At 37.5% G+C, this 11,526-nt stretch overlaps 2 protein-coding genes across 2 annotated transcripts; both read right to left on the reverse strand.

Moving 5' to 3' along the window:
* Positions 1-9,261: 9,261 nt before the first annotated feature.
* On the reverse strand, positions 9,262-10,008 carry LOC150085500 (general transcription factor II-I repeat domain-containing protein 2-like). Its single transcript, XM_090374580.1, has one exon. It carries the CDS (start codon positions 10,006-10,008, stop codon positions 9,262-9,264), a length of 747 nt encoding a protein of 248 aa, XP_090230706.1.
* A 126-nt stretch (positions 10,009-10,134) lies between these two features.
* LOC150085501 (general transcription factor II-I repeat domain-containing protein 2-like) lies at positions 10,135-10,767 on the reverse strand. Its single transcript, XM_090374581.1, has one exon. The coding sequence runs from the start codon at positions 10,765-10,767 to the stop codon at positions 10,135-10,137; it is 633 nt and encodes a 210-aa protein (XP_090230707.1).
* Positions 10,768-11,526: the final 759 nt, after the last annotated feature.

Below are 11,526 nucleotides of genomic sequence, written 5' to 3' on the forward strand. Positions count from 1 at the left end.
ACTCCTCCTGTAACAGTTTATCGAGGTTAAGGGTGAGGGACAAACACTTATTATGAACTATGATTATTTCAACTTAAAATATTTCAAGCTTTTAAGAAATGAACTATACATTATTAGCTAATTTTTGGTTAAAATGTTTTTTTTTTTTTTTTTTTTTTAATGCATACAATTTAGTATAAAGGAGAACACTGTAATGAGCCATCACATGTTAAGGTGACTTTGAATGTCTGTGCAAGTGCATATGTGCTTGCATGCATGCATGTACAGACATTAAAATACTGTATAAGGTCAAAATGAGTATATACAGTATATGGACCTACAAAATATAAATGCCTTGGAATTAGCAATGTCTTATGAACAGTTCTGTTACATTACACCTCGCAAAAATTATATATAGGGGAAGAACAAATTACTTTTAAAAATATGAATTGCAATAAAAATCAAGTAAAACTGAATGTGGTTTACTGCATATGAAGTAATACCGCTTCAAGTTTTACTAACATTTTATTTTATATTCTGAGGTATCCCTTGAAGGAACCTTACTGCTTAGTAGACAGAATGAAACAAAATTGCAAAATTTAATCAAAAAACAGTGTACATAGACTGTACACTATTTTAAGATTAAATATGTACAGAACCACAGCTATCTGATGGAAAATTTGAATTTAAATTGATAAATTCAGTAGGTATTTGATAAAACATAACATAAACTTGACTGAAATCTAAAGAAAAATAAACTTTCCCAAACACTATAAAAGATATATGTTTGATTTCCAGAAGCCATACATCATTTATGGATTCTGAATGTAGTAAATTTTTCATTTGTCTCTGTATATTGTATAGTAGTTTTTAAGCAAGTATACAAGGTGCTTATGCTTTTCACTAAACTACAATAATTCCTTAATTCCATGTGAATACTTCTCATTGAATTTTTTTTACTAATCAAATTCAAATGGGAGAAAAATGTAATGATGCTAGTAATATCATTGATATATGCTATATGAAATATCATTAATATATGCTAGTAAAATCATTAGCATTTGCATTAGTAGAGGCATATGATGCAAGAAAGCAAGCTTTATATAGCATTAGCCAGGAAAGCATCGGCCAAAAAAAAAAAAAAAAAAAAAAAAACTTCCACTTCACGCAAGCAAGCAATTCCTGACCCTTTTATAATGGGTAATTTTAGAAAAGTTTGTTTGTTTGGTTTGGATTTTAGTGGCGCATTAGCGACTAAGGCTATAATGCGCCAAATTAGAAAAGTACCAACATATTTGTGTACAAGAGATATTAGTGAGCTTTGGTGTGAGATAATGTTCACTGAGATAATGAAATGCCAGCAGACACATACACACAAGCAAGTACGTGCACACCAGTCTAAACCACTCTTTAAAGAAGAGATTACAACTGTTGATCTCACACTCAGTCAGGTATATTTCCAGTTTGAGGACAGTTTCCCCTACAGAAGAGAGGGGTGAAAAAGTTTTGTTTATACCCGACACAACATAAGTCATAGAAGTTTACACCTAATCATTCTGACAATAAATATTATCATTAGCTGTATTTAGCAGTCACATGAGCCCTGTCAGCTCAAAAATGTGTACTACTGAACTCACACATTGTCAACTCAGCTACATCAGATGAAACTAATCATGGGGGTTCCCAATTTACCCCCATCCCCCATTTAGATCTTTCTGGTTGATCTAGAATTGCAGGTTTCAGCCACCAAAACGGGCCTAAGCTGTAAACCCATATGTGGACGACACAGTCAGTCAAGTATGGAGTCTTTGGATAACTTTTAATACTACCTTAAACTGGAAGTGAAATGTGCACTGCTATTCTTAAAGTGAACAAAAAAATTAATTTAACTCTCTGTATAACAGAGACCCAACAGATTCCTCCACACTCCTTAATTAGTGACTGTGAAGGCATCTGTTGGTTTTAGCCCCTTCATACAGGATGTGTGAGTGAGTGCTTTTGGTTTTTATGGCACGAGTGACTAAGACTATGATGCACCAAGTCCACCTTAATGTAGGGACTAAACCCAACTAGTTCCTTCATGAATGGGCTATACAAAAATACATCCTTCAGCATAATTACTAATCAAAACCTAGGGTCAACAATCATTTCTAGCACTTGGAAGAACACCACTGCCTTACTCACGTCCACTTCCTCACCCCAAATCCACACTCACATTCCCCTACGTCAAGGGTTAGAAGAAATGGTAGCTAGCGCTGCCAAATTTACTTTACTCAAGACAAAGGAATTAAAACAGATCTCCCAGGTAAACACTGTCAGCATGGGAATCAGATCAGAGCATTGCTGGTTTGATATTTGATATATAGGCAATCCCTGTATAACACCAGGGGCTCACATCTGGTGAGTATGAGCTTGGCACACCCAGGGTCCTGAGCTGGATATCATCATTCTTCTTTTTCTTGGTGATTCTCTCTCTCTCTCTCTCTCTCTCTCTCTCTCTCTCTCTCTCTCTCTCTCTCTCTCTCTCTCTCTGGGTAATTCAAAAAATTTTTTTTTTGGCTGGTGCAACATAAGCCTCAGGCTTCCTTGCACCATATGGCTAATAATAATAACACAGTACTTCTACAACACTGTTCTGCTCTAACATGGTTGATAAATTGCGGAAATCCTCTCACAACATGGTACTCGGTTTCGATCTAACACGGTTAGAGAGGCGCCTCCGCCTCTCTAACCGTGTGCCAGGTGGGCAGGTGGGCAGGAGCAGCAGTGCGTAGCACACGCTTCTTGATTAGACCGGGGTTCGAGCCTGTGACCACCAAATACGGAGGATGTGGAAAGGTCAGGGAATGACCACCGCATATCCCCGGAGCAATATGGCCTTAGTTGCTAATGCTCCAAAAAAAAAAAAAAAAATAATAATAATAACATTGTTAGAGAACTGCGGCAAGCCTCGTATAACACGATATTTTTGAGCTTTTGTGGGGAAGAAAACCCTGCTATTATGTTGGATGTAATTTTTCAACGTTTCCATTCTTTTTTGTGATCTCTGTTGTTGACTTGCTAGTTGTTAAGTAAAACAAAAGAAAAACATTGGGAAATCCCCATTTTTGAGCTTTTGTGGGGAAGAAAACCTGCTATTATGTTGGATGTAGTAATTTTTCAACGTTTCCATTCTTTTTTGTGATCTCTGTTGTTGACTCGCTAGTTGTTATGTAAAACAAAAGAAAAATATTGAGAAATCCCCATATTTTATTTTGTTGGGAAATCCCCATGTTAGGTTCTGTGCTATTGAACTTGTGCTTGTTTGAGATCATAAAACTGACTTTGAAGTGTGCAGTTCGTGACCTTCAAGGTTTTTGTAAGGTTATTTTAGTTTTTAATTGTTTATAAATTTTTTCGGGTATGTATTACTAAACTTTGTTCTTAAGAACCGTACTGGAATAATTTCTTTATTGTGAATTAAATTGCAACCCTAAATTATGCCTAAGGAAAGTAAAAAAGCACCACTCAAAAGAAACAAATGTCTCTAGAATCAAAGATACAAATTTTGGATCATCTTAAAAAAGGAAAAGGTATCATACATTGAAAAAAATTTAAATATAATGAAACAACAATCCAGACCATAAAGAAACATTAACAGAAAATTAGAACTGCTATTGCTGCAGGATCTTTCATTTCCACAAATATGACAGCTCGTCCCAAGGTCAATAATTGAGAAAATGGAAAAGCACTCAGCATTTGGATTGACGATAGCAGTAAAAAAACGGATACCATTAGAGGGCAATGTAATTAAACAAAAGGCAGTAAAATTTATAACCATTTAAAAGAAAATGGAGAATCTTCTGTTTACCTGGAGTCTGTTGTCAGTAAAGGTTGGTTTGAGCAATTTAAAAACTGCTTCTCATTACATAACATGAGAATTCAAGGGGAAAGTGCATCGGAAGATAATGAAGCTGCCAAGAAGTATGCAGAGGAATTTCAAAAAATTATTGCAGAGCACAGATACACACCACATCAAGTTTTCAATGCTGATGAGACAGGTCTTTGGTGGAAAAAAAAAATGCCCAACAGAACGTTTATTTCAAATAAAGAGAAAATTGGGTATTAAGGCATCAAAAGATTGTGTAATGTTACTTTTTTGCAGTAATGCATCAGGAGATTACATGATAAAACCTTTACTAGTTTATAGATCCTCTAATCCTTGTGCAATGAAAGGTGTAAATAAAAACACATTATATTGGAAAGCAAATAAAAAAGCTTGGGTAACTGCCGATTTATTTAAAGAATGGTTTCTAACATGTTTTGTGCCAGCTGTGGAAAACTATTTAAAGCCAAAAAATCTAGATTGCAAAGTTTTATTACTATTGGGTAATACACCACGCGATCCAAAAGATTTAAGTCATCCAAATGTTGAAGTAATTTCCTACTACCTAATACAGCTTCTTTAATTCAGCCATTATATCTACCTTTAAAACTCATTACATCAGAAACTCGTTACGGTGGATTTTGGAAAAAATTGATTCCAAATCTATTGAGAAGTGATGAAGGCATGGAAACATTTTTCGATTATGGACTGTATCAGAATCGTAGCTTTATCACTCAAAGAAGTAAAATCATCAAAATTAAATGTGTGTTGGATAAATACATAGCCAGAGTCAGTTCACTGAAGAAATATGGTCGAACTGGCAGAAAACGGAATCGGTGTGATAGTAGAACTTGATAAGTCGATAGGAGCAGAAGGTTTTGCTGATATGACTATTGAAGACATTCGAGAATTGCTGATAGAAAAAGAGGCTGGCGAAGCAGATGTGGAAGAAATGGCTTCAGAAGTAAACCAAATCAATTCAGAGGATGATAGCACAGATGAAAATTCTGCAGTTCTAATTCTGGTTGGCCTGAGCTGAATTATAATGGCCCGTTCATACAATTCTCCTCGGAGGTAGAAGGAGGAGGGGTTTTGCCGTTCTTAGATATATTGATCTACACAGAAGGCCCATGTCTAAAGACCAAAGTTTATAGAAAACCCATGTGTAAAGGCCAATATTTGCATTATAATTCAGCTCAGGCCAACCATCACAAGAATAGTTGATTAGAGCACTAACAGACAGGGCAAAGTCACATTGTAGTACCTCCGAGGATAGAAAGAAAGAGTACGAGCGCGTCACGGCAGATCTCCTGAAGTGTGGCCACCCCCAGAGGATCATAGAGAAATATATTAGAGGAGAACAGAGGAGAGGTGAGTCTTTTACGCCGATAGACACCGCATACATTCCCTATTATCCGGGTTTGACCGAGCATATAGCTCGGGTATTACGAAACTACCAGACGTGCTGTGTGCAGCTTCCAGGTCGGAAGCTGCACACAGTCGTGTCACAGGTGAAAGACCCCATTTCAAATGAAAATACAAGTGGGGTCATCTATAGCATTAAGTGCCCGGATTGTGGGGAACGTTATGTGGGGGAAACAAAGCGGCATCTCAAGGATCGTCTGGGGGAGGACACAAAGGCGATAAGGAATGCGGACTACGGAAAATCTGCCGTGGCTGAACACTTTTGGGAGAAGCAGCACCATATCTCCCCGGACGAAGCAGTTATCATTGACCAGACGCATAGGTTTTGGGACCGCAAGCGGCTCGAGAGCTTGCGGATTAGTTCCATTGAGAACAATATTAATAGAGACAGGGGTATGCGTATTCATCCCCTCTTTGAGGCAGTGATCCTTAGAGGGGATGAATGATTCCACCTAACGCGTTCCCGAGCCACTTCCGGTTCCGACACGCACGAGAACAGTGCACGTGCCATCGAATCACGTGACATGTGCCGTGAACCTGCGGGTATTTAAAGTTGCACTGTAAAGTAAAAAATCATACTGTTACGAAAGAAGGCGGAGCCTTCAAAAGCTTCAGATATTTTATCGCTTTTAACCTGGTATATTTTATTATATTTTATGATATTTTATTTGTTTTATATCCACTGTAAATAGTAATTTATTGTAAGCTTAAATTATAAAGTTATCAAAATTTTGGCTTTCGTTTTATTTTGTCATTTCAAAATACAGTTGGTGAAAAATACTTTAGCATTAGCATTAGCATTAGCAGAGGCATATGATGCAAGAAAGCAAGCTTATTCAGCATCAGCCAAAAAAAAAAACCCTCTCCCATTTCACCCCTCCGTTCGTTCGAAATACCTGTCCAGTTGAGCTTTAAATTTGTTTAGGCTATCAACTTCAACAACAAGTGATGGAAGTCGGTTCCACCAACCAACCACCCGCTGGCCAAAGGCAAATTTCCGCACATCTATCCGACATCCGTCCTTCCTCAATTTGAATTTATGCCCTCTGAGGTGATTATTCTGAGAAAGATGAAGAATCCCATTGGCATTGAGCATGCTCAAACCATTCAAAGCCTTATACACCTCTATCAGATCACCTCGCCGGTGCCTAGTCTCCAGACTCTGTAATTTGCAAAACTTAAGCCTTTCTTCGTAAGAGCAACCCTTTGTTCCATTTACTAATCTTGTTGCCCTTCTCTGTACCCGTTCCAGCAGCTCTACATCCTTCTTGAAATGAGGCCTCCAGACCTGTATACAGTACTCAAGATGTGGCCTAACCATTGCCTTATACAAGGGAATAATCACCTCCTTATCCCTGCTAGAAAAATTCCTGTATATCATTGACAAGACTCCATGAGCTACTCTTGCAGCTTGTCTGCACTGCTCAGAGAACTTCATATCTGCCTGCACAATTACCCCCAGGTCCTTTTCATTCTCCACCACTGTCAGTGTAGTACCGCAGAGTTGATACATTGCTCTGGGGTTACTGTTACCCATATGTAGTACTTAAAATTATATCATGAACATACCCAACCCCAGAGGCCTATTTGGAGAGTTGCTTGGTCTGACGATTCAAAGTTCCCGGTGCATCATGTTGATGGAAGGCTCAGAATTTGGCAAAAACAACATGAATCCATGGAGCCATCATGTCTGACAACTACTGTGTAAGGTGGTGGGGGCAGTATTATGGTGTAGGGAATGTTTTCTTGGCACACATTGGGTCCATTGATACCCATAGATTCACGTCTGAATGTCACATCGTACCTAAACATCGCTGCTGACCAAGTGCATCCATTCGTGTTGACAGTGTATCCTCAGTCAGATGGTTACTTCCAGCAGGAAGTAACCATCTGAAGTAAACATTTGCACCAGTGCACAAAGCCCGAATCACTATGGAATGGTTCCAGGAACATGACAATGACTTTTCTTTGCTGCAGTGGCCCGCTCAGTCCCAGGATCTCAATCCTATTGAACATCTTTGGGATGAGCTGGAAAGGGCTGTTCGCTGCAGGCCTTACACCTCCATCAAATCTCAAGGAACTGCATGACACACTCATGTTTGCATGGTACTGCACTCCTGCACAACATTTTCAGCATCTTGTTCAATCCACACTTAGGCTAAAAGAGGCTCAACACGCTACTAGGTAGGTGTACCTAATGAAGTGGCAGCACAGTGTATGTATCACAGTTTGTAAGACGTTTGTAATTTTTAAATGTGGTGTATTTTAAAAATGGTGTATTTTTGTTAGCTTTGGAATGTAACCCCCCTTTTTTGATTCTTAGTCCCATATAACACCGTTTTTCACTATACGAAATTTTATAGGAACCTATGCTAGGAGTATAGTACACAAATTTATGTACTATACATAATATATAAAATTGGATATTATGTATAGTACATAATATCTTATGTACTATCAGATATAAATATACATTTATGTAATATACAAAGGTGGATATTGTTGGGATATCAGATATAAATATACATTTATGTAATATACAAAGGTGGATATTGTTGGGATATTAGATATAAATATACATTTATGTAATATACAAAGGTGGATATTGTTGGGATATCAGATATAAATATACATTTATGTAATATACAAAGGTGAATATTGTTAGGATATCAGATATAAATATACATTTATGTAATATACAAAGGTGAATATTGTTGGGATATCAGAGGCATGGTGTCACACAGATATAAGCAGTACAGAACTCGAATATAGGGAGTACAATTTTTTACAGAAAAGATAGACAGGATAGGAAGGGATGAGGGATTATGCTATTAGTTAAAAAAAACCCATAAAAATCTAAGGAAGCACATCCAGGTGGCACAAATGGACAGTGCAATGTTGAGTCAGTTTGTTCTGACATAAGTAATGGAAAAGCAAAATTGAGAGTAGGCGTGTGTTATAATGTCCTAATATTCTGATGAGTACAATGAACAACTGTACAGAGAAATAGAGTGGGCCAGTAAATCAGAATTTCTTATAATGGGGGATTTTAACTTCCCAGATATTGACTGAAACTTTTGGGTTGGTCACTTGCATACTAGCAAGACTTTTTGTGGATTTATTGGATGATTGTTTTCTACAGAAGCAGGTTTGAGAGGCAACCAGAAGGAGTAATGCTCTTGATCTGATGATCAGCACTGATTATTTGTGTATAAAGAATTTGCAAATAAAGGAACCACTAGGTGGCATTGATCACAGTGTACTGATGAGAGATTTATTAAAGATGTAACTACCATCAAGGGTAACGGGAAGGGTTGCTGTTTTCGTAAAGGTGACTACAGTGGTCTCAACAATTTTTAAATTCTATACAGTTGGATGAACTGATGATGTTACCAACACCAAATTCTAAATGGGAAGCATCCAAGGATTTAGTCTTGGAAGCTACTAGGCTTTTCATACCAATGAAGTAATACGTTTAGGCCTAAAGGATGTCAGATGAATTAATGAGACTCATGGCAAAGAAGAAAAATGCATATAAATTATCAGGCGACACAGAAGCCTATGATGGATATAAGAGTCTGTAATCAAGTCACAAAGGAGGTTAGGCAAGCGAAGGTAGATTACAAGAAATCTTTGGCAATTACAAGAAATCTTGTAGATTACAAGAAATCTCAGGATCATCTAGATCAGGCAGGTCAAACTGAGGATACCCCGATGGCCATATGGGTTACATTTGTGTTGTCATGAGGGCCGCACACGAAAACTAATCGAAGTCATTTAATAAAAATTATTGCAGAATATTTTTATTACTTAAACTCAGAAACATACAATGTGCATACAAATGGTTTAGCGGCTAGCCACATTCATGAATGCAAAGTAATGAAGTAGTTTAACAAAAGAAAAAAAAAAAGAAATTTTAAACGGCAACACAGACTTGTATGCAACAGCAACAAATACATTGTACAAAAATTACAACAGTTCAAAATGAACATTTATTTACGACTATTTTTAGTGTTTTGTCCTGAGGCTTGACACCTCGTTTTAATGACAATTTTTGCTATGTCTGGTTGAAATGTCTGTGCAGTTCCGACTTTCATCAGAGATGAGAGGTGTTGATCAGTCAGTCTTGTTCTCTGAGAAGTTTTTGTTGATTTCATGAAGGAAAATAACTGTTCACACACATAGGTAGAACCGAACATTGCCATAATCCTCGTGGCAAACTTTCTGAAGTTTTTAAACTTTTCAGGAAGGTATGAAAAGAAACGAGGTATCCCCACTTCAAGATATTTTGCTCTGAGTGTAGAATCCGATTGCATTTCTAACAGTTCCATCTGCAGTCTTTCTTCTGCCTTGGCAACATCAAAGGTGAATGGTGCTGAGAATAATGCAAAGTGGTGTTCAAAAGATGAGAAACCACGAAATCTTTCCTGAAATTCTTTTGACAACAATTCCAGGTGACTGTCATACTTAGCAAAGCTAAGTACAGACTCAGTATTGGCAGTGTTTGTCAGCTCTTTGCACTTAGGAAAATGAACTAAATTTTCATTTGACAACTGTGACTTCCATAAGCTTAGTTTTGTAATGAAGCACTTGATGTCATCATACAACTGAGTGATGAGTTTGTTTTTACCTTGTAATTTCAAATTAAGATCAGTTAATTGTGCAGTAATGTCCACAGCAAAAGCCAGATCCTGGAGCCAACTTTCATCTTTTATTTCATCGGTGTTTTGACCTTTCATCTCCAAAAACATAATTATTTCTTGTCTCAACAAATAAAATCTTTTCAGCACTTTGTGACATCACAACCAGCGGACTTCTGTGTAGAATGGAACATTGGTAAACTGATTATCCATATCTTCCAACAACTAGCGGAATTGACGGTGGTTGAGAGCACAGCCTCCGATATAGTTCACTGTCTTTGTGACCAAACTAAGCAAATGATCCAATTTTAAAATCTTTGAACATAAATTTTGCTGATGAATGATGCAGTGAAAATGTGCAAATGATGAATCTGGATGAGAGTTTTCTATTTTTGTTCGTAACATGGCAGCAACACCATTATGTCTGCCAACCATATTCATAGCACCGTCGGTAGATAAGCATGCAAGTTTACTCAAATCCAAACCATAGTCATGCAGAACCTGCTCGACTTTCTCAAAGATGTCCTGGCTTGTTGTAGTGTCATGCATGGGGATCAGTTCAATCAGTTCTTCATAAATATTAAATTCACTGTCACAAGACCTGATGAAAACCACAAGCTGTGCTATTCCAGTGATGTCAACGGTCTCATCAATAGCAATAGAAAAATGTTCAAATCTTAATGTGGCCTTCAATTGTTGTTTCAAATCACTTGACATTCCATCAATCCATTGAGCAACAGTGTTTCTGGTTAATGAAATATCTTTGAATAAATGTGCTTTCTCTGGACATACAATGTGAGCCGTTTTTACAAGGCATTGCTTTACGAAATTTCCTTCACTGTAAGATTTCCCACTCATGGCGATCATTCAGCTGAGTTCATAGCTTGCAGTAATGGAAGCGACATTCCCTTTCTCAATTTTCGTAAAACAAGCCACGTTAGACTTCAATTCCTTGAGTCTTGAGACACGCATTGGGCCTTCATATTTATCGTAAGATCGATGGTTCGTTTCATAATGTCTTTTCAAGTTGTACTCTTTTGGCATGGCAATGCTTTTGTTGCAAATTAAACAATGTATCTTTCCATTTTTTCACCGTTGTGCAAAAATACCGTAATTCCCATTTTTCTTGAAACACTCGCCCTTCTTCGTTCAGTTTCCTTTTTCTCTTAGCTGGAGAAGCACTAGCCATTTTTAAAGATGATGTGCAATCTGAAAAATAATAAAATTAAATTAAAAATAAAATCACCGGTTAAAAAACTGAAACGAAATTTAGGCCAGCTTATGTATTGTTACGAGCGAGATAAACAGGTTTTTACCTTGTGCTCGTTGGTTCCACTCTCTCACTCAGGCCGAGCGGTTTACCTTAACGAGAGAGGAACCTTTACCACTCGTGGGCTGTGGAATTTGGATCAGGACCAGGTACCCAAACCCATAAATTGGCAAGAATGCTAGAATTCTTGTCGTAAGGCAGCTGAGCGCGATATTCAAAATTCTAAATTACCTAAATTACTTCAATTAACAGATTTTGCGAATCGCTACAGTGTCCTTTGTGCGGGCCCCAGGTGTGCCTGCAAAGGGCCACATGTTTGGCATGCCTGATCTAGATCATCTAAGGAT

This window comes from Mastigoproctus giganteus, chromosome 5 (assembly GCF_048544385.1).
Source record: "Mastigoproctus giganteus isolate SK-2022 chromosome 5, ASM4854438v1, whole genome shotgun sequence".
NCBI classification, from domain to species: Eukaryota; Metazoa; Arthropoda; class Arachnida; order Uropygi; family Thelyphonidae; genus Mastigoproctus; species Mastigoproctus giganteus.

What these genes read in the sequence shown, in the direction of transcription:
- LOC150085500 (XM_090374580.1), bottom strand. Translation starts at nt 10,008, where the DNA reads ATGAAAGGTCAAAACACCGATGAAATAAAAGATGAAAGTTGGCTCCAG.
- LOC150085501 (XM_090374581.1), bottom strand. Translation starts at nt 10,767, where the DNA reads ATGAGTGGGAAATCTTACAGTGAAGGAAATTTCGTAAAGCAATGCCTT.